A 23,686-nucleotide genomic window follows, 5' to 3' on the forward strand; every position below is an offset into this window, starting at 1 on the left:
GGAGAGGTGTTTTCAAACTAAGGTAGCATTCATTAAAGGCTAATCACTTTTTCTGGTGCTCCTATTCTGTTTGGTGGTGCAAACTTTTAAAAGTTGGGAGCACCAGTGCTACCAATGAAAACGTGAATAGTCTAGTTCAATCTAGCCCATTGTTTTGACTGTCAATACATTAGTAGCCTTGAGTGAATGAGAGCAACAGTTCAATCCAGAGCCAGTCAGGTAAATAATAGCTGTTAGTCAATGAACTGTGGACCTACTTTGGAGGTCAAATTCAGATGTATCCAAACGTTCTATTTAGTTTTCTGTAAAATATTGCCATAGAGCTTGCCAGCGTGTAGTCCTAAAACCCTGGAAATAAGTTTTGTTCTATAAGATAATAGCAGTCAGTTAACATGATCCTTATGAATCCTGTATGTGGTTTTTGGACTCCCGAGTAGCGCAGCGGTATATAAGGCACTGCATCTTTAGCGTCCCCACCCCTCTCCCCCCGCACAGTTGTGAGCTATATGTATATATATTTATTTTTACACAACAAACTTATGTCGGGAAAAGAAAAAGGTGAGACTAATCTACACCAGTTCTGATGAAAACCTTAGGGCATATAGCCTTGGGGGATGCCTTACTCCACCACTCCCTCCTTCCTTCATTGCTTGCCTCTTCCAGCAATCCATGTTTTTTTATGGACAGAAAAGAGCAGAAGTTCTGAGCTGTCCGGTCAGGTCCATTGTCTATTGTGGCGTCACAACAGACACCCTAGTTCGTGTCCAGGCTGTTTCACAATCGGCCGTGATTGGGAGTCCCACAATTGGTCCAGTGTCGTCCGGGCTTGGCCGTCCATTGTAAATACGAATGTGTTCTTAACTGGCTTGCCTAGTTAATTAAAGGTTACACATTAAATTCTTCAAAATTCACAAAAAGTGACGTTAGCCGATGAAGATTATCTCATAATACGAAACATAAGCCTGTGTTCTCAAACCTTATTTTCGGCGTTTATCCAAATACCCTACAAAAACGCCATTAATTTCCCCCATAGGCTTTGTCCAACGAATGGCGGAGTTAGTGCCTGTAAAAAGACGCCATTACCAATTCGCTATATAAATAGTAACTTACATTTCCAATGCAGTGTTTTCTTCTCCTTTACAACCACTAGATGGCACATTTGGGTAATATTTAAATACTGTACGTAACAGGTTAGGCCTCCAAAATATGAACAAAATATACATGTCAAACTATTTAGTGTGTAACGTTACTGTGCATATGGGATGGATGAGATAATTACAGAATGCTTGGTCTACTCTTTAAACGTATTTTTCACTTTGTCAGTAACCAATTGATTTTGATATACGGTATCAAAAAGGTTAAATATAAGTTAATTATAACATGTTTTTACGAGTCGTGCAGTACATTGCTGTCTAGAGTCATACAATTGTAGAGAAATTATATTTGTTGTCCTCAATCTACAGTAATGTGTAAAGCTCCTCCCATGTGTAGTTTTTTCCCCTGTGGTGTTCAGTTGGAGAGGACGAGCGCTTGGTCGACATTTTAGCACTGCATCATCAAGACTGACGTGGGGAATACGTGGGCAGAGGGTCGAGCCATCCACTCCTACCATAATTAGTGACGAGTCTGACTACGTAAAACTTTGGTAAGTTATTACACGGTAGACTAGTCGTGGGACTCGTTCTGAAGAAAAAAAGTAGAGCCAACAAAACAGAAAGATCACCGTTTACAATGACGCATGGACAAACTTCCAATTTGTCAGTTGAATCTACAGGCTAATGACAATGTTAGCTAAAGCTAGTTGCTAGCTCTGGTTACGTGGACAATCTCCTTCCTGTGTGTTAGCCAGCTGAACTACTTTATGCATTGACACGAATGGAACAGTTTGCTCGCTTGCTAACTAACGTTAAACTGGCATAGACAGAGTGAATTGGCTTGCCAGCCAGCGTCCGTATTACTTTAAGAAAAACTATAAGCTGTCTGCTACTAGCTAACGTTAGTTACGTGAGAAATAACGTTTGCTATCCACATTTCATGCTTTTCGGTGTTACATCGCAGTTTCTCTTGAGCGTTTGTCTTCAGCTGCATAAATTACGCTACTCCATTCGCGTTCAATTTTTTGGAAAGGTAACGTTAGTAAAGCCAGCTTACGAAAAAAAATACCCTGTTAATAAATGTACCCAAAGTATATCTGAATATGGCTACAGATGTTATAAGCTAGCTCGCTACAAATGAACAATTTCAGAGTGACAGCTTCGAAACTCTGGACCCTCCCCTTTTGTATTCAGACAGGCATGCGGCTGTCTTTGCTACATGGGAGTTTTTCCGGGGGGCACAGCTCTGACTGGGGAAAATCTTTTGGAACGGTTATCCAACTCGGAATTCCAACTCAGAAACCCTGGTTTCTTTATAGCGCTCCGACCTGAAGATCACCGACTTCATGTTTTAGAACTCGTTTTTCCCCCCGGAGGTCCCAGTTGACCTGAAAGCACCATAAAAAAATGGAAAACATGAACCAAGCAAACGCAACAATCACGTTTAACACAATGTTTAATTGAATATATTAATTTGAATTAAATCAAACGTTTATGTGTTTCATGAAATGCATTGTCACTGAAGGGGTTTGTTCTGTAGTGACAGTAGGTCACTTGTAACTTAATCAAAAGCCCTCGAATTGATTGCATTTGTTCTCCAACATGCAAAGACACTAGGCATTCCATGTGTTTCTTTAAAGTGTGTATCCCAGTTTAATCAATATGTTTACAGCACAGGAGGACCCTAACACAATACTTTAACTAATGGCCTCCCAAGTGGCGTAGCGATCTAATGTACTGCATCTCAGTGCAAGAGGCGTCACTACAGACCCTTGTTCAAATCCAGGTTGTATCACAACTGGCTGTGATTGGGAGTCCCATAGGGCGGTGCGCAATTGACCCAGCGTCGTCTGGGTTAGGTTTTGACCGGGGTAGGCCGTCATTGTAAATAAACATTTGTTCTTAACTGATTTGCCTAGTTAAATAAAACAAATGTGCTAACAGTTCTGTTACATATTCTTATGCATTCCTTTACACTTGTGTGTATAAGGTAGTTGTTGTGAAATTGTTAGATTACTTGTTAGATATTACTGCATGGTCGGAACTAGAAGCACAAGCATTTTGCTACACTCGCATTAACATCTGCTAACCATGTGTATGTGACCAATAAAATTTGATTTGATTTTGATGGCAAGCCAATCAACCAGCACAGTTTTTGAGTAATCAGGCAGTTGTTCTGTACAAATGACAACATGAATTGCTTTAATCTAATGATATAATATTGAAATAGTCTTAGACTTGCATTTCCCAAAGGGAGCATCATTTGTTCTTATATAATCATCTATTAGGGTGGCTTTTTGTGCACTTTTCAGCAGCCATGGCATCACCCAGGTGGGTGCTACATGTTTTGGCAATGTTCCAAACCAACTCATTACAGAATTCCATTCTTAATGTCACTGCGCAAGTGAAAAGTGATTAGTGCTTTTTTGGGTTGATTCGATTACAAAAAAATCATCATGGTTTTGATTTTTTGATATTTTTTATGTGGATTGAATGCTGAATAAAACTAATTAATAAAAATCCCATGATGGGAAAGGGGGATACCTAGTCAGTTGTACAACTGAAATGTGTCTTCCGTATTTAACCCGATCCCTCTGAATCAGAGAGGCGCGGGGGGCTGCCTTCATCAACATCCACTTCTTTGGCGCCCGGGGAACAGTGGGTAACTGAGTTGCTAAGAGGCAGAACGACAGATTTTTACCTTGTCAGCTCGGGGATTCGATCCAACGACCTTTGTAGTGACTGTCCATTACTGCTGATCACTTATTAACCATTTTAATCACTTTACTTTAATAAAATGTTTCAGTTGTGTATATCACATTTGTTTTATTTCATTCCAAGTCATCATCTCTATAGAGCTGCTGCCTATGATGTTTGACAAAATCACAGTTTTAGTAGTTCTTCAAAGTAAATGAGGCATACTTTTATGACTGCTGAATACCAACTATCAATCACTTAGATCATGTATTTTTAAGGTAAAGATACCTCGCGAAGCAACTTATCCCTCTTGATCGCACATTCTCTCTCCCTGTCTGCTCCACAGACTGGACAAGTAGGTGGGCGAACAATGGATTATGGTCATTGTAGTTAATTACCACGTTTTCTGCTCTCAACTATTTAGAATATTGGTCTGTTGGAAACTGCAACTCTGTACTACATCGCACAGTTCAGGCTTGATCTGATTATCTCTAAAGAAACTGCACCGAGAGCACAGATTTAAAAAAAAAAAAATGGAATTAAAGTAATTGAACCTACGTTGCTCAATTAGTTGTTTAAAAACAGAAAAATAACCAACATTTTGGTTAATTGCTCAGTAATACCCTACACATTTTTGTTGTAGTTTAATAGATTTTTTTCATTGAAATATGGATTCATGGCACAGTGGAATTTTTTTATTGAGTGCAGACACAATTTAGAATGAGATTTTGATGTAATATGAGTTGGTGTGGAGTGTTTTCTTATATGCTTTATAGTCAATTGCAAGTGATCACTCAGAAAAATGTGACAACCAATTTCCTTTGTAATGATACAACACATAAAAAAATATAAATTAATCAACTACAAGCTACAGGAAGAGTGAAAATAAGGATACATGAAAAAATTGTGAACTTCCCCTTCAATTGTGCTCAATTTCCTGACATATCCAGTCCGATGACCATGGACACAGCGGTTGCGTCATCACAGCAGGATGGAAGTGTTGATTACTCTCTGTCTGATGAAGAACCAAGTCAGAGCGAATCCAACTCACCAACTGCTGTACTTACTCAGGTAGCACCTTTTGTGTAGTGTGTGTTGTGGCCATTATCACTCATCACTCTTATATTCAGAGATGCATCAGGGTCTAAAGCCTGGTCCCAGTTATGTTGGTGCTCTTGCTAACTCCATTTCTCATTGTCAAGCCAAACACAACAATAAATGACAAGGAGTTGGCATGATGGCACAAACAAGCTAATTTAGAAACACTGATGCTGGAGCATCCTTTTCTCAAATATTGTTAATAGGTAGTAAAACAATTGAACGTCTCTTGTTTTTCTCCAGGTTTCCGGAACAGGAGACTCCGCTGGCATGACAGTGGTGCAGTTACCTGTTGAGCAGACAGTTCAGGTCCAGGCTGTCATCCAGGCTCCTCAGGCCTCTGTCATCCAGTCACCACAGATGCAGACTGTACAGGTAGCTACTAGAGCTCCATCCCTTCCTTATACCCTCAGGTTGGGTCCCAACTTGCATCTCCTTCCCTATAGTTCACTACTTTTGTCATTGGGGATGCAGCCTCAAGGGTCACTCGTCTTGGCTCAATACAGTAATTCAGTAGTTCGTTTTTTTCCCCATAGAACAATTCCAGAATGGTTTTAGGGACTTGTAGCTGTAGTTTGTTAACCTGAGTGCCAGTCTGTCCCATCATGCCAAATTCTTGTCACTCTTTGTCATGTCGTTGATAATGACAGCAATGGAGTTAGGAAGAGCACAGACATATCTGGGGCCAGGCTAGTAGTTTCTGATGTTGTGTATCAGTGATGCCAAGGATGTAACAAAGGGTATCTTCACATCTACAGGTGTGGGTGTTCTGGCTCTAATGCAGCAATTTCTCTTAATTGGCCTTGTCTGAGAAATGGAATCTGTGATTTAAGCTAATCAGTTTGACCTTCATGCACCGGATGTTGTATTGTGTCTGGCAGTCTCTTAGAAAACACGCTGTCTGCTTGCATTCGACAAATCAGCACGTCACGCTCATTTTCCTTTTTTTCTCTAAATCACACTCCCCAACAAAGGATGAGTCACAAATGGCACTCTATTCCCTATAGTGCACTACCTTTGACTAGAGCCATGTGAATAGGGCAATAGGGTGTTATTTGGGACACAACCTGAGATTTATACTGTTTTGGAAATACTTATGTTTCAGTATTCAGTAAGGTATTTTAAAATGGAGGGAGGTGGCCCTACACAGTGTCTATGCATTACTTTTTTTTGCTCCAGATCACCTCTATAGCTGGGCTTGAAGGTGGGGAGTCAGCAGTCACAGACACACAGAAAAGAAGAGAGATTCTCTCAAGACGCCCATCTTATCGGTAGGCAGACATGAAAACATTGCAAATGTAAAAATTGTATGTGTCCCAAAGGACACCTTATTCCCTATAAAGTGTATTACTTTTGACCAGATATCTATGGGCCCTGGTTAAAAGTAGGGCACTATAAATGGAACAGGGTGTAAGTTTATATATTTGGGGCAGCACGTAGTGTAGCGGTTAGGAGTGTTGGGCCAAAAGGTCACTGGTTTGAATACCCGATCCGACTAGGTAAAAAAATGTCTGTGCTCTTCAACAAGGCACTTAACCCTAATCCAGAGTGGCCTCCAGGAGCAATAAGAGCATCTGCTAAATGACAACATTTTGATATACAGTTCAATCGGAAAGTATTCAGACCGCTTGACCTTTTCCACGTTTTGATATGTTACAGCCTTATTATAAAATTGATTAAAAACACAAAATATCCTCATTCTACTCACAATACCCCATAATGACAAAGTAAAAACATATTTTAACAAATTTGAAAAAATATAATATTACATTTAAATAAGTATTCAGAACCTTTACTCAGTACTTTGATGAAGCACCTTTGGCAGCGATTACAGCCTAGAGTCTTCTTGGGTATGATGATGCATGCTTGGTACACCTGTATTTGGGGTTTCTCCCATTCCCCTCTGCAGATCCTCTCAAGCTCTGTCAGGTTGGATGAGGAGCATCGCTGCACAGCTATTTTCAGGTCTCTCCAGAGATGTTTGATTGGGTTCAAGTCTAGGCTCTGGCTGGGCCACTCAAGGAAGCCACTCCTGCGTTGTCTTGGCTGCGTTGTCTTGGCTGTGTGCTTATGGTTGTTGTCCTGTTGGAAGGTGAACCTTCGCCCCATTTTGAAGTCCTGAGCGCTCTGGAGCAGGATCTCTCTGTACTTTGCTCCGTTCATCTTTGCCTCGATCCTGACTAGTCTCCCAGTCCATGCCAATGAAAGAAATCCCCACAGTGTGATGCTGCCACCACCATTCTTCACCGTGTGGATGGTGCTAGGTTTCCTCCAGACGTGACACTCGGCATTCATGCCAAAGTGTTGAATTTTGGTTTCATCAGACCAGAGAATCTTGTTTCTCATGGTCTGAGAGACTTTAGGTGCCGTTTGGCAAACTCCAAGCCATGTGCCTTTTAGTGAGGAGTGGCTTCCGTCTGGCCACTCTACCATATAGGCCTGATTGGTAGAGTGCTGCAGAGATTGTTGTCCTTCTGGAAAGGTTCTCCCGTCTCCACAAAGGAACTCTAGAGCGCTGTCAGAGTGACCATCAGATTCTTGGACACATCCCTGACCAAGGCCGTTCTCCCCCGATTGCTCAGTTTGGCCGGGCAGCCAGTCTTGGTGGTTCCAAACTTGTTGGAGGCCACTGTGTTCTTGGGGACCTTCAATGCTGCAGACATCTTTTGGTACCCTTCCCCAGCCTCAACACAATCCTGTCTCTGAGCTTGGTTTTTGCTCTGACATGCACTGTGGGCCTTTCTTAATCATGTCCAAACAATTGTTTTTTTTTTTTAACTAGTCAGTTAAGAACAAACTCTTATTTACAATGATGGCCTACCCCGGCCAAACACGCACCGCACTATGGGACTCCCAATCACGGCTGGATGTGATACATCCTGGATTCGAACCAGGGACTGTAGTGACTCCTCTTGAACTTAGATGCAGTGCCTTAGACCGCTGCGCCATTCGGGAGCCACAGGTGGACTCCAAGTTGTAGAAATATCTCAAGGATGATCAATGGAAACAGGATGCACCTGAGCTCAATAGCAAAGGGTTATGTAAATAAGGTATTTCTGTTTTTATTTTGAATACTTTTGCAAACATTTCTAAAGGTGTGTTTTCACTTTCATTATGGGGTATTGTGTGTATATTGCTGAGGATTTTTTTTAAGGGAATCAATTTTAGAATAAGGCTGTAATGTAACAAAATGTGGAGAAAGTCTAGGGGTCTGAATACTTTCCAAAGGCACTGTATAACCATTGACATTTCAAAGCAATCCAAGCAGAGTAGTTTATTACGTGCTTTCCTCTTTCCTTCAGAAAAATCCTCAATGAACTATCAACGGATTCCTCCTCAATTCCAAGAATTGAGGAGGAGAACCCTGAAGATGAGGTTCCACCCTCCAGTGTCTCTTCAGTTCAAGTTCCAACTTCAATCTATCAGACCAGCTGTGGCCAATACAGTGAGTTTCATTAGGCTCTGGTCAAAAGTGGTGCACTATACAAGGAATAGGTTGCCATAGTTGGTACGCAACCACGGTGTAAATGTTGACGTGCACTCACTATTGTGACATTAAGTTCTATATCCACTTTGTGTTATTGTGTAAGAGATCTTAAACTAAGGATTCATTGTGGAGGCTAAATTCATGCATCAATAAGCCAGTCACCCAACCTTACCATCCATAAAGTACAGTACTTTTTTATATTTGAAGAAAACATCTAATCTAATAGATCGAAAGGTGCTGCTTAGAAACGGCTGATAACAGTAATGAGCTATTTGTCGCAGTGGTCAAAAATGCAGAACTGCATGCGACTTTTGTCCCTCGTTGACAAAATAAACTCCCACACCCTTTTACTTCTGCACATTGATTATTCATGTTTTGGTACCTTCTTTAGATTCACACTAACATCCACATATACCTCTGAGTAACCCTTCTAAAAACGTGTGTCCCTCCTCAGTTGCCATCACCCAGGGGGGAGCCATCCAGATAGCCAGCCCAGGCAGTGAGGGCCTCCAGGGTGTACAGTCGCTGGCCATGTCCAACTCTGGTACCCAGATCCTGCAGTACGCAGCCCAGGCAGGGGACTCTGGACAGCAGTTATTCTCTGTGCAAGGTGGCCAGATGGTGATACAAGGTAAGAACTGAACTGAACCCTTTACACTCGTGGGAATTGGCTTATGTGGATATGTCTAAATTAAACTGTTTCTTACAGAGGAAATATGAAAAGCATATACATACGCATGGTCACAATTGAAAGGGAACAGTTTGGAGATTATGGGAAAATTATGAGACCAAAGTTGAGGACACAACAGTTCACCTGACACAAGACTGAATCCAAACACTACAATGTTGATTTTATGTGCATTTTCCGTTTACTGTACTTTTCACCATATTTGTTGATAATGAAATCTGAAAATACTGTGGATACATTCAGTAACATGATAAGAATATTCCTGGAACATGTGGGGTAGGTGCAACATAAGGGTTTGAGTGAGAGGACTAACTGGTGTCTCCAAGTGGACACACATCTCTCCAAAGTACACAGTTCCTAAGTAATTTCAATGCACTTTTATGACTCAAAGAAGTCTTCAACACTAAGGTACTTTTTGGAGCTCTTTTAGCTGTGCCGTTGAAGGACTAGAGCAAGCACACATGTTTTTGTTTAGAACACAACCCTGCATCCCCACTATCACACAATTACTGTCGTTGTTTACTCAATCCAAAACACAATCTGGGTCAGGTAGGAATTATTTAAAATTGTTCTATTGCCAACATGGCTATCTAAATGATCAAATAAATCTTAGTGTTAGGCTTTTACAAGGCAATTCAGAGAAACGGATCGTTATTTTGGTGTGCATAGAAAGGAGTCATGAGTGCCTTCAGGTGTTCCGCAGTGAATTCTCTTCACAACAGGCAAACAGGCTCATTCTGTTCAGAACAACCCAGGGTTTGACGCCATGTCATCTTGTAACTAACTGTACATCAAACATAGTGATCAGGGTAGCCTAGTGGGTGAAAGGATAGCCCTCTAACCACTAGGGTAGCCTAGTGGGCGAAAGGATAGCCCTCTAACCACTAGGGTAGCCTAGTGGGCGACAGGAAAGCCCTCTAACCACTAGGGTAGCCTAGTGGTTAGAGTGTTGCTAGTAACCGAAAGGTTGCAAGTTCAAATCCCCGAGCTGACAAGGTACAAATCTGTTGTTCTGCCCCTGAACAGGCAGTTAACCCACTGTTCCTAGGCCGTCATTGAAAATAATAATTTGTTCTTAACTGACTTTTCTAGTTAAATAAAGGTAAAATAAAAACATGACATGAGTTTTATGATATGGAAATGTGAAATGCACATTTGGAATCACAGTGTTTGGCCTGCTTGTATGACATCAAAGTGGTATTTATTATAATCCTCAATGTCTCCAAAATACATAGAGCCCTTTTCATTTACAGGATTTCCCTCACTCAGACAACCCAAAATCTGCAAAAGTTGCCCCATTAGCAGGAGGGATGGGGGCAACTTCTTGTTGTGTGCGGTGCTCAATTTCAGAATGGCTTGTCAGTCAAAACCCATACAGCACTGTGAAGCACAGAGCCTGAGCTCTGATGTCATACATAGTTTGTTACTGTACAGCCACTGCGTTTCAATTTAGTTACTAATCAGTGCCCAAATTTGCCTTTTTCAACCTGAACACGGACGGGTATGAGTGTAAAGGGCTACATGAACTCCAAACTCTTTATGTCCCAAATGGCATGCTGTTCCCTAAATCAGGATGTTTTTATTTTATTGTCCAGTGTTGGTGATCACGTGCCCACTGGAGCCGCTTCTTCTTGTTTTTAGCTAATAGGAGTGGAACCCGGTGTGTGGTCGTCTGCTGCAATAGCCCATCCGTGACAAGGACCGACTAGCCCATCCGTGACAAGGACCGACTAGCCCATCCGTGACAAGGACCGACTAGCCCATCCGTGACAAGGACCGACTAGCCCATCCGTGACAAGGACCGACTAGCCCACCCGTGACAAGGACCGACTAGCCCACCCGTGACAAGGACCGACTAGCCCACCCGTGACTCGGACCGACTAGCCCACCCGTGACTCGGACCGACGAGCCCACCCGTGACTCGGACCGACTAGCCCACCCGTGACTCGAACCGACTAGCCCTTCCGTGACTCGGACCGACTAGCCCATCCGTGACTCGGACCGACTAGCCCTTCCGTGACTCGGACCGACTAGCCCATCCGTGACTCGGACCGACTAGCCCTTCCGTGACTCGGACCGACTAGCCCATCCGCGACTCGGACCGACTAGCCCATCCGTGACTCGGACCGACTAGCCCATCCGTGACTCGGACCGACTAGCCCATCCGTGACTCGAACCGACTAGCCCTTCCGTGACTCGGACCGACTAGCCCATCCGTGACTCGGACCGACTAGCCCATCCGTGACTCGGACCGACTAGCCCTTCCGTGACTCGGACTGACTAGCCCATCCGTGACTCGGACCGACTAGCCCTTCCGTGACTCGGACCGACTAGCCCATCCGTGACTCGGACCGACTAGCCCATCCGTGACTCGGACCGACTAGCCCATCCGTGACTCGGACCGACTAGCCCATCCGTGACTCGGACCGACTAGCCCTTCCGTGACTCGGACTGACTAGCCCATTTGCTTTGCTGGTGTTTTCAGTCTTTTATGTCTAGCAACTAAATGTTTTTTTATTAAAATATCAATTAAACAAAAAAATGCTCAGAACTTAGGTGGCCAAATAAAATCACCTGAAAGCCAAATTCGGCCTGATGGCCCCCAGTTTGGGAACACTGCCCTATATAATGCAATACTTTTGACCAGGACCCATGGGTAATAGGGTTCACATTTTGGACGCAGTCTGAACTTTATAACCATCTGGTCTTTCTGTCCTTAGGCTTCCTAGTTATTTCATTAGACTACATTGAAATAGTGTGATTCATTAAGTCATGGGTTTGCATTCATTTAGCAGAAGAACAGAAGAAGGCTCTCTAAGTGGCTGGAGCATGACTAGTTTTTCTCAAAGAAATGTCAAGCATGGTTGGTTGACCCTGTAATGTTACTTACAGTACTATGCAACCAGTGTCATGATTTAACAATAGAGTATACACTACTGATCAAAAGTTTGGGGTCACTTAGAAATGTCCTTGTTTTTGAAAGAAAAGCTAACATTTCTGTCCATTTAAAAGGCCAGCATCCCGGAGTCGCCTCTTCACTTTTGACACTGCGGGTACTATTTAATGAAGCTGCCAGTTGAGGACTTGTCAGGCGTCTGTTTCTCAAACTAGATACTCTAATGTACTTGTCCTCTTGCTCAGTTGTGCACCAGGACCTCCCATTCCTCTTTTTATTCTGGTTAGATACATTTTGCGCTGTTCTGTGAAGGGAGCCGACTAGCCCATCCGCGTTGTACGAGATCTTCAGTGTCTTGGCAATTTCTCGCATGGAATAGCCTTCATTTCTCAGAACAAGAATAGACTGATGAGTTTCAGAAGAAAGTTATTTGTTTCTGGCCATTTTGAGCCTGTAATCAAACCCACAAATGCTGATGCTCTATATACCCCGTTAGTCTAAAAAGGACAGTTTTATTGCTTCTTTAATTAGCACAACAGTTTTCAGCTGTGCTAACATAATTGCAAAAGGGTTTTCTAATGATCAATTAGCCTTTTTAAAATGATAAACTTGGATTAGCTAACACAATGTGCCATTGGAACACAGGAGTGATGGTTGCTGAAAATAGGCCTCTGTACGCCTATGTAGATATAACATAAAAAATCAGCCGTTTCCAGCTACAATAGTCATTTACAACATTAACAATGTCTGCACTGTATTTCTGATCAATTTGATATTATATTAATGGATGAAAAATGTGCTTTTCTTTCAAAAACAAGGACATTTCTAAGTGACTCCAAACTTTTGAATGGTAGTGTATAGTAATGGTTTTAGATAGTTCATCAGAGCATTGTAATGGTTTCCCTTAAATGCCAGTTTCCCTGTATTTCAATGGTACTTCTTTACAGCTGGACTTATTTTCCAGAGAAACAGATGAAAAACCTTAAATCATATAATCCTAACAAGTAGTAAAAGCCAATCCCCAGTGCTCACATTAGTACTACGACTGCTGTTATTTGGGCACACTAACCTCCTGTTTGATCTCCGTTGCCTAGTTGCGTCATAGGGTCTAAAAATATCCAGCTAGCCCTCCCTGCGTCTTTCCCTCCCTCCCCCCTGCCTCGCTGCATTGTGTTGCTCCACTTTAGCATTTGATCCAGGAGAAGAGCAGGGGGAGGGGCCTAGAGGCAGAATGTCTTATTGACTTCAGCAGGGCCAGTGATGTCATTGTGATGTCAATGTCCCTAATTGTAATTTTGTGCAAAGTTGATGGGTGACCCCTCCATGTAGAGAGCAGGCAGAGCGAGACACACACAGGCAGATAGAAAGACACAGTCTAATAAAGACAGAGAAAGTGTCTGGTTCTGTGGAGCCTGTGCTAGAGTAGAATATATGGCTGTTACTGGAGATGAGACTGAATCAGGTATGGAACTGTCGTTTTTAAGTTTTCCTTTCTAAGTGTTTCTCAGACTTTCATAGAAAATGAAATGTTGCATGCTGGCAGTAATTGAAAATGTATAGCTGCGTTGTTGTACAATTCAGATATCAATCTATCTGCATTGTCTATATTTCGACGGCTAAATACATCATTTTGATACATTTTGTTTTTGGGAGGAATGACTTTAAAGTTGGGTTGGTTAAATGTCTTTACAGAACTTTTAAGCATTGATAAAAACATGTATGTAGTCTACCAAAGGTTTGCTTGGAGTCTTCAGAGTATTTTCTCAAGATACTGAGTGTTTTTAAGGGAACAGAGGAAACCAATAGCAAACTGCACTGACTGAGGGTTAATAGCTAGCTACCCCAGAGGCACATTGCCCACAGTTCTTTCTGAGACTTGAACACCTTGCAAGAGGACTGTATAATTACCATTCAACATTCCTGTAGTGAAAAGCTAGACATAACTGTTGACCGAACAAGGCGGTAAGTGTTTGGTTTGCTTGCTCAATCCGCCGGTACCGGTCTGCCTGCCCCCTGAAATGCTCAAACAGAATGCTTCTCTGGATCAGCGAGGGTGAGGGGTGGTGGATGTGTGTTGACGTCAATCCGGTTTCCTGGAAGCAGATCTGGGCAGGGAAATGAAAATGTGTCGAGTGAGACCCAGATTGACGTCAGCAGGGAGTCATGCTGTGATTAGGCTACAGACAGAACAGAGCCCTCTGAGAGCAGTGAGCACAGCGTAGGCGATGCCAGTTTTAGTAATCCACTCAGATGACGACAGAGAGAGAAGAGCTCAGCCTGGTGTAGCCCCTCACATCTGCAGGCTGATGCTTGCTCACTTATGCGTTAAAACACTAGTGCAGTGGTAGCATTTGGGCTATTATCAAGTCATAAATGTTACCAATTTAGTTTTTTGTGAAAGCATAGTTGTTTTGTATAAGTGGTTTGTTCTTGCCATATAGGTTCCTTCAGAAAGTATTCATACCCCTTGATTTATTCCACGTTGTTATACAGCCTGAATTCAAAATTGATTAAAAAAAAAATCTTACCAATCTACACACTATCCAATGACAAAGTGAAAATATGTTTTTAGACATTTTTACAAATGTATTGAAAATGAAATACTGAAATGTCTCATTTACATAAGTATTCACACGCCTAAGTTAGTACATGTTAGAATCACCTTATTCTTTAAACAATTCTTCAAGCTCTGTCAAGTTGTTTGTTGATTTTTTTGCAGATGATAATCCAAATGTAAAACTGTAATTAGGCATATCAGGAACATTCAATGTAGTCTTGGTAAGCATCTCCATTGTTTTAGGTTATTGTCCTGCTGAAAGGTTAATTTGTCTCCCAGTGTCTGTTGGAAAGCAAACTGAACAAGGTTTTCCTCTAGGATTTTTCCTGTGCTTAGCTCTATTCTGTGTCTCTTTATCCTCCAAAAATCCCTAATCTATGACAGCACCCATAACATGATGCAGCCACCTCCATGCTTGAAAATATGAAGAGTGGTACTCTGTGTGTGTTGTGTTGGATTTGCCCCAAACATAACACTTTATTCAGGTCAAAGTTCATTTCTTTGCCACATTTTTTGCAGTTTTACTTTAGTGCCTTGCAAACAGGATTCTTGTTTTGGAATATTTTTATTCTGTACAGGCTTCCTTCTTTTCATTCTTCACTCTGTCATTTAGTTTAGTATTGTGGAGTAACTAGAATGTTGTTAATCCATCCTCAGTTTTCACATATCAGCCATTAAACTGTGTAACTGTTTTAAAGTCACCATAGGCCTCATGCTGAAATCCCTGAGTGGTTTCCTTCCTCTCCTGCAACTGAATTAGAAAGGACACCTGTCTCTTTGTAGTGACTGGGTGTATTGGTACACCATCCAAAGTGTAATTAATAACTTCACCATGCTCAAAGGGATATTCGATGTCTGCTTTTTGCTATTTTTACCCATCTCCCAATAGATGCCGTTCTTTGTGAGGCATTGGAAAAACCTCCCTGGTCTTTGTGGTTGAATCTGTTTGAAATTCACTGCTCGACTGAGGGACCTTACAAATATCTGTATGTGGAGTACAGAGATGGGGTAGTCATTCAAATATCATGTTAAACACTATTATTGTACACAGAGTGAGTCCATGCAACTTATGTGACTTGTTAAGAACATTTTTACGCCTGAACTTATTTCGTTTTGCCATAACAAAGGGGTTGAATACTTATTGACTCAAGATAATTTCAGCTTTTAGTTTAAAAAAATGATTTAAAAAAAAATCTTGCCCTTTTTCTCCCCAATTTCGTGATACCCAATTGGTAGTTAGTCTTGTCCCTTCGCTGCAACCCCTACGGACTTGGGAGGAGCAAAGGTTGTCCTCCAAGCCATGCGTCCTCCGAAACACGACCCTGCCAAGCCACACTGCTTCTTGAAACACTGCTTGCTTAACTCGGAGGAAACACCGACCGAAGTCAGCTTGCAGGTGCCCGGCCCACTACAGGGAGTCGCTAGAGCGCGATGGGACAAGGAAATCTTGGCCGGCCAAACATTCCCTTTACCCAGACAACACTGGGCCAATTGTGCACCGCCTCATGGGTCTCCCAGTCACAGCAGGCTGTGGCACAGCCTGGGATCAAACCCGGGTCTGTGGTGACACCTCAAGCACTGCGATGCATTTGTAAATATGAAAACATAATTACACTTTGACATTATGGGGTATTATGTGTAGGCCAGTGACACAAAATCTAAATTTAATCAATTTTAAATTGGGTTGTAACACAAAATGTGGAAAAAGTCAAGGGTTGTGAATACTTTCTGAAGGCACTGTAAGCATGATGATAGTTTGTGACAAACATCTTTAGTTTTTTCTCTCCTGTAGTTACGTTGCAGTTACTATTAGAAGAGATTAGAATGGTATTTATCAAAATACCAGCGATCGGATGAGAATCTCAATTTCTACACCAAGGAGCACATTGGAAATAAGTGTATTTTACGCTTTTATGTGTTATCCTCAGATTTAAAATATATATGTATTTTGTATGTATTTAAAAAAATGTGTCAAAAGTACAGTACCAGTCAAGAGACACCTACTCATTCCAGGGCATATTTGGTTCAGGGGCGGCAGCACTACCACTAGACTACCCCTTGGCAACTCTTGGATTTCTTTGTACTTTGAAATAGTTTTAAAATTAATCATCACCAAATAATGTAGGCTGCTATCAGTGAGGCTGTCTCTTCTTTCACTTTTGATGGCAGTTATCCACCCAGTAACCAGATAATGACAATTGTATTCACATAATTGTAGTAATTAATCCCCCCCACCATCGCCTATAAAGCCAATATCCTCTCTATTCTTTAATGGCAATGTGCACGTTGATAATCTGACAAAGACAAGAACACTGGTTACATAAAAAACCTCTGAACAAGCAGCTTATGACAACCAATCAGTGAAATGGTTTTTAATTGAGTTAGGCCTACTGTGTTGGGCAAGGTGATTGTCTCTCAATCCTGGTTGTTGGTGTTAAGTCACAGGCCATTGGTTAATCTTTTTACAGAGGGGTCAAAGGTGAGGGTTCCTGGCTCTCGTCATGGATCACGCTCTGAATGCATCCCAAATGGCACCATATTCCCTTTATAGTGCACTACTTTTGACCAGGGCCCAGAGGGAAAAGGGTGCCATTTGAGATGAATTCTCACACTCTCCCAATACAGATTTGACAGAACTACTCAGAACTACTCCCTAATTTGGCAGCTGTGCTGTGATCTTAAATCTGTCTGTAGAAAAATGACAATTTTAAATTAGGTTTGTTTTGCTTAGTTCATTTGTGTCTGTTGGAATCCTGGATTGTCTGGTCATTTTAATAGAAAGAGTGGTCAGTTGTTTTTTTTGCCGTTAAAAGGATTCCCCATCTACTTTATTTGTATTTTGTGTTCGTCTAATTTACAGTTGCTTATCCTGTAAATAGATAGATGAGTAATCTTTGTGATTTGAAGGATTGAGTTAAAAAATACAGTACTTGATTTTCACCCAGCAAGCTAAGTACAGGTGGTCATTACAAGTGAGAATTTGTATTCCGATGTCCTGTCTGTCTCTCTGTGCAAGTGAATTACTATCAAAACGTTCTGTCTGTGTTTTCTAGCTGCCACTGGAGATATGCCAGCGTACCAGCTGCGTTCGCCCACTTCGGGCCTACCCCAGGGCCTGGTGATGGCTGCGTCCCCAGGCTCCCTGTCCATGCACAGCCCCCCGGTGCACACTGAGGAGGTCACACGCAAGAGGGAGGTCCGCCTCATGAAGAACAGGTGAGACGGACGCAGTTGGCGTCCCAAATGGCACCCTATTCCCTTTACATTTGACCAGAGGCCCTGATCAAAAGTAGTACACAAAAGAGAGTAGGGTGCCTTTTGGGACACAGACACACATTTTACTTGAATTTCTCTGAATTTGGCTAACAACTGAGAAAGAGGAATAGATTTCAAAATCATTCATACTCATCTTTCGGTTTCCTCCCTTTCCTGTAGATTTTTAAAGCACCCTTTTGATAATTGGTTAGCAATAAAGGTTGAGTGGATGTTATGTGAATCGTCTGAGGTGTATTTGTTCACTTTTGATTGGGGCTGAGTGCTGGAATTTCTCCCACTGACCATCTCTTTTCCCCTGTCTTCTCTAGGGAGGCTGCACGGGAGTGCCGGAGGAAAAAGAAAGAGTATGTCCGGTGTTTGGAGAACCGTGTGGGCGTGCTGGAAAACCAAAACAAGACCCTCATCGAGGAACTCCGAGCATTAAAGGACATTTACTGCCACAAGAACGAGTAGCTCAGTAGCTGTACTCAGCCTTGTGCCAGGAGAGAGATATCCTACTAAAATGGCTCATATAGTTCCGTTTACAGACTGACTGATCTAAAAGAATGGAACAAAAACTACTTTCACTGTCTACTCCGCTTTTTCAGGCCCAGTCACTTTGATACTGCATCAGAGGTTGTCAGGCGGCCATAGGCTTGTGCTCTCCGGGCACAAGTCAAGTCTTGCTCTGGCCCAAGGCCCCTGTCTGTCCTCACTCATGCGCTTGCAAGTGAATACACAAGTGTCGCCCAGCCGCGTTTTGCTTTTGCTATTTTCAGTGAGGCAACCAATGAGAAGCCAGCCTGCAGAGGAAAAAGGAAGTACATGTGCTTCCTGAAGGCACAACGCTCACCACCACTGACTCACCACAGTGGAGAAGCAAAAGCTAAAGACCTGCGTTAGAGCCTCATTATCAGCCAGCAAGTTTGTGCAAGCAGACTCACCAGCAAGCCAACCTACCTTAGCCTAAGTGCCAGTCTGTTTATGCTATCATGCCAACTCCTTGTTACTTATTGTCATGTTTGGCTTGACAATGAAACCAATCAAGTTGGCAAGAGCACCAATAGATCTAGGACCAGGCTAAACCTACCCATCTTTACTTTTCATTGCTAGCTAGAGTTGTTCTTATATTACTATATTTCTATTCTCATCTTGGCTGTTGTCAACATTCCTTTGTGAAATGAGATTAACCTCTTCTTTCAGGACGAAGTGTGACGAGTAAATACACTTTCTACATCATTGGAAGTTTTGGAATGCTGTATTTGGCCATTTGAGTCCATTCAAAAATGTTTATGACTTAAAGGTCCAATGCAACCGTTTTTATCTCCATAGCAACTAATTCCTGGGCTACAATAAAGTACCTTACTGTGATTGTTTTCAATTAAAGTGGTCAAAAATAAACCAACATTTGCTTCTTAGCAAAGAGCTATTTCTCAAGCAAGAATTTAGCTTGGGCTGTCTGGGAGTGGTCTGAGCTGTTATTGGCAGAGAGGTTTGGAAGAGAGGTTTCTTACAGGTCCATTAACTAATTTACCACCAGGAAGACCAAAACACCATCCCACAAAAACAGGCTGAAATTTCAGATGGTTTTTTCAAACAGCTCTTCCACTAAAAGGGCATTATTGTCATTTAGAAAATGACAATTTCACAGCATTATTCCAACCTCATAGTTTTGAAATTATTTAAAAACATAGGCAAATCTCGTTTTTGACCGCACTGGGCCTTTTAATGTGTTACTTGAATTAATGTGTAAGACCCAGTGTCAAGGATGTATCTAACATGCTGACCAAACCGCGCTTGTGCGGTCAAAAAGCATTAAACATTTTATGGCAATTTAGCTAGCTAACTTTCTGTTGCTAGCTTATTTGTCCTGGGATATAAACATTGGGTTGATATTTTACCTGAAATGCTGAATGTCCTCTTTACCTGAAAGGTCCTCTACCAAATTTGTTTCTCCTCATCTCTCCTCCTTCCTTCAGGCTTCTTTTTTTCTTCTTGAGACTTCATATGGAGGTTGGAAACCAACATTACACCATTACTACAACCGACCGGAGTGTGGACCTCAGTTCATCTTTCAATCACCCGCATAGGTATATGCTCCTAAAATCCAATGAGGAGATTTGAGAGGCAGGACTTGCAGTGCAGCGCGTTGAGCATCACAAATAGAACCACGTTCTATTTTAGCGCCCGGCTACGCAGTTGCTCGTTAACGCGCGCAAAGATTGAATGCCTTTTATGCCTTTTACTTGATGTGCTCTTTTCAAATGGCACAGTTCAATTAAAAAAATAAACATGACATGCCCCTCAGAGGAATTTAAATTAAATAATTATATATTTATAGCCATCTGAGGAATCTTATCTCACCAAGACCATGTTGAAATGACTACTGCTATGCTACTCTTTCAAAACGGCTACATTTTCCGTTTACTGAATGGTTCACCAATCGTTCTCCACTTTGTCTGTCTTGGAACATTACTGTGCTGTGCCAGTATACTGTACACATGTAAACAAAAAAAAAAAAAAAAAATAATAAATACAACCACGGAAAGTACTGATGAACTAATGCTTGGGTATTTTGACTGTCTTTGTAAAAAAAAAAAATGTATGTGAATTACTTTCTAATAACAGGTTGGATGTGTCCCAAATGGCCCCTTATTCCCTTTATAGAGCACTATGAGTTATGGGCCCTGGTCAAAAGTAGTGCACTAAATAAGGAATAGTGTGCCATTTGGGACATGCATAGAGTTCATGACTGCTCTGTTTAAAGGATATTGCTAATGAATGTCCATGAGAGTACAGACTTGACTGATGAAGCCGCTTCATTTTCTTTTCTCACACCAGTTCTGCTTGCGTGATTTTGCACCCTCCCGCTTGCTTTGAATTTTGTGGTAACCTTTCTTTCCGTTTACATGTATATGTCCTTTGTATGTTGTCATGCCAGTGGTTATACATTTCAGGTGAGGTGTCGAATCAGATGAAAAAGAAAATTGATCTCAGTAAATGTTGTTGGATAGATTTGAAGAGCATGTCAAACAGTTTAGCTCTTAACCAGTTGTACAGCGCGCATTGATCCCTGCTATGTTTGTAAATTGTTTTAAAAAACAACTATTTCTAATAAAATTTCCAAAAGTTCATACCAGAATCGGAATTTGCAGTGAAAATGTTTGTAAGATTCATAGTCAGAAAACTATACACTATATAGACTGAAGTCTGTTCAAAACAATGTCTTTGGGCTTACCACTGAAATCAGCCTGGTCTCAAAGACGTAACATAGTAAATGTAAATTGGAGACTCAAATTATTATCATATTCATATAATTAAACTCGGCAAAAAAACAAATGTCCTCTCACTGTCAACTGCATTTATTTTCAGCAAACTTAATGTGTAAATATTTGTATGAACATAAGCTTCAACAACTGAGACAAACTGAACAAGTTCCACAGACATGTGACTAACAAATTGAATAATGTGTCCTTGAACAAAGGGGGGGGGGGGGGGGGGGGTCAAAATCAAATCAAAGGTAACAGTCAGTATCTTGGTGTCGCCACCAGCTGCATTAAGTACTGCAGTGCATCTCCTCCTCATGGACTGCACCAGATTTGCCCGTTTTTGCTGTGAGATGTTACCCCATTCTTCCACCAAGGCAGCTGCAAGTTCCTGGACATTTCTGGGGGGGATGGCCCTAGCCCTCACCCTCCGATTCAACAGGTCCCAGATGTGCTCAATGGGATTGAAATCCGGGCTCTTCGCTGGCCATGGCAGAACACTGATGTTCCTGTCCTGCAGGAAATAACGCACAGAACGAGCAGTATGGCTGGTGGCATTGTCAGGCTGGAGGGTCATGTCAGGATGAGCCTGCAGGAAGGGTACCACATGCGGGAGAAGGTCTTCACTGAAACGCACAGTGTTGAGATTGCCTGCAATGACAACAAGCTCAGTCCGATGATGCTGTGACACACCGCCCCAGACCATGATGGACCCTCCACCTCCAAATCGATCCCGCTCCAGAGTACAGGCCTCGGTGTAACTCTCATTCCTTTGACGATAAACGTGAATCTGACCATCACCCCTGATGAGACAAACCGCAACTTGTCAGTGAAGAGCACTTTTTGCCAGTCTTGTCTGGTCCAGTGACAATGGGTTTGTGCCCATAGGTAACGTTGTTGCCGGTGAGGAGTCAACAAGCCCTCAGACCAGCCTCTCTCGGCCTATTCCGGACAGTCTGAGCACTGAGGGAGGGATTGTGCGTTCCTGTAACTCAGTCAGTTGTTGCCATCCTGTACCTGTCCCGCAGGTGTGATGTTCGGATGTACCGATCTTGTGCAGGTGTTGTTACACGTGGTCTGCCACTGCGAGGACAATCAGCTGTCTGCGCTGTCTTAGGCGTCTCTCGGTACGGACATCACAATTCATTGCTCTGGCCACATCTGCAGTCCTCATGCCTCCTTGCAGCATGTCTAAGGCACGTTCACGCAGATGAGCAGGGACCCTGGGCATCTTTCTTTTGGTGTTTTTCAGTCAGTAGAAAGGCCTCTTTTAGTGTCATAACTGTGACATTAATTGACTACCGTCTGTAAGCTGTTAGTGTCTTAATGACCGTTCCACTGGTGCGTGTTCATTGATTGTCTGGTTCATTGAACAAGCATGGGAAACAGTGTTTAAACCCTTTACAATGAAGATCTGTTGAAGTTATTTGGATTTGTACAAATTATATTTGAAAGACAGGGTCCTGAAAAAGGGACATTTCTTTTATATGTATTGCAAATTCATAACATATTGTACAAATTGCAATTTGTAACGTATCATACGCAATGGGTGGTGGACATCCACAAACCACACGAAAAGTAACATATCATACCAAATGGAGGGAGACATATATACATGTACTATGTTATGTCTATCCTGAGTCTAGGTTGCAGAAAAAACGAGCACAATAATGAATACAAATACTAACCCACGTCTAATTTATCTTCACCTTTAAATACCTTAACTCTGTCATCACAACATTGTACAACAGACTACTCAACAGAAAACAGAAGGCTGTTACACAAAACTTAAACGTTGCCTAGAGCAAATAACCTAAAAACCTCATGTTCCAACATTACATTTTTTATTTAAACTTTATTTGGACAGAGAGTCATGCTGAGACAAATTCATTATGATAGCCCAGGCATCAGATTGTGATCTATAATCAGCAGGACTCCATATAAGAGAATGATTTACTACCCTTGACATCCCAAGGAATATCAGTCACTTATAGAATTATTTCACTGTCTCTACTGTATATGATCTAAATGACAATAACGGTGTAGTGCTTTTATAGAGCAGCAATGCTGTTTATTAATAACTGGTTTCTGCTCTACAAACTGCCCTCAAGTTTCATTTGTTACTTTTAATCCTTGAATTTCTCATTTCTCTTATTAAAGTATTTTGCATTTCTCTGAAAGAGTGCAGTACACCATTCTCTCTCTGTTTCAGGACACTGCAAAGTGGATGGGTTGGTACTGTAAACAGAGGACTTGGAATGAAACCTTTGAAACAATGGTGTTTTCCCTTACTGTTGTGTTTTTGTAAAGCCAATCTGTGAACATCTCCTACGTGTTCGCTTCTCTCAGAGTGTATGTCCAACGCATAGATGAGGGTTTCACGTTATATGGCAAATGATTTTACTGCTACTGTACATTTAGGAGTGCCTAAAATGCTTAGTACATGAAGATTGCACCCGTCAGATAGGACCTATCAAAACTTAGAAGTTGAACAACTGGAGGTGGGTGTATATTTAATATTTTATTAGCAGCATTGCAACATCTCCTGAAGTTCATCCTGTTTGGTCGAAGTGGAAATTTCCACCTCAGGACAAGGCGCAATCGGTAATGAAGTAATACACTGGTCTAATCCTGAAGCCTCTCCCTTC

The 23,686-nt window shown here is 41.9% G+C and overlaps 1 protein-coding gene across 4 annotated transcripts; it reads left to right on the forward strand.

Moving 5' to 3' along the window:
- Positions 1–1,479: 1,479 nt before the first annotated feature.
- On the forward strand, positions 1,480–20,905 carry LOC110530248 (cAMP-responsive element modulator). Of its 4 annotated transcripts, XM_021613150.2 has the most exons (8): positions 1,481–1,645; positions 4,742–4,862; positions 5,133–5,264; positions 6,069–6,160; positions 8,192–8,334; positions 8,831–9,007; positions 17,571–17,733; positions 18,102–20,905. In XM_021613150.2, the coding sequence occupies exons 2-8, from the start codon at positions 4,746–4,748 to the stop codon at positions 18,244–18,246; spliced, it is 969 nt and encodes a 322-aa protein (XP_021468825.1). In that variant the 5' UTR covers positions 1,481–1,645; positions 4,742–4,745; the 3' UTR covers positions 18,247–20,905. The 4 variants fall into 4 exon arrangements, with proteins under 4 accessions (XP_021468826.1, XP_021468825.1, XP_036841719.1 ...); XM_021613151.2 differs by lacking the exon at positions 4,742–4,862 and having other exon boundaries at positions 1,480–1,645; XM_036985824.1 differs by lacking the exons at positions 1,481–1,645; positions 4,742–4,862; positions 6,069–6,160 and having other exon boundaries at positions 5,131–5,264.
- Positions 20,906–23,686: the final 2,781 nt, after the last annotated feature.

The sequence above is a fragment of the Oncorhynchus mykiss genome, chromosome 8, assembly GCF_013265735.2.
Source record: "Oncorhynchus mykiss isolate Arlee chromosome 8, USDA_OmykA_1.1, whole genome shotgun sequence".
Classification (NCBI taxonomy): domain Eukaryota; kingdom Metazoa; phylum Chordata; class Actinopteri; order Salmoniformes; family Salmonidae; genus Oncorhynchus; species Oncorhynchus mykiss.

What these genes read in the sequence shown, in the direction of transcription:
- LOC110530248 (XM_021613150.2), top strand. Translation starts at nt 4,746, where the DNA reads ATGACCATGGACACAGCGGTTGCGTCATCACAGCAGGATGGAAGTGTT. An exon ending in GACCAGCTGTGGCCAATACA is followed by an intron (nt 8,335 to 8,830) that starts GTGAGTTTCATT and finishes GTCCCTCCTCAG; the next exon opens with TTGCCATCACCCAGGGGGGA. An exon ending in TGGCCAGATGGTGATACAAG is followed by an intron (nt 9,008 to 17,570) that starts GTAAGAACTGAA and finishes TGTGTTTTCTAG; the next exon opens with CTGCCACTGGAGATATGCCA.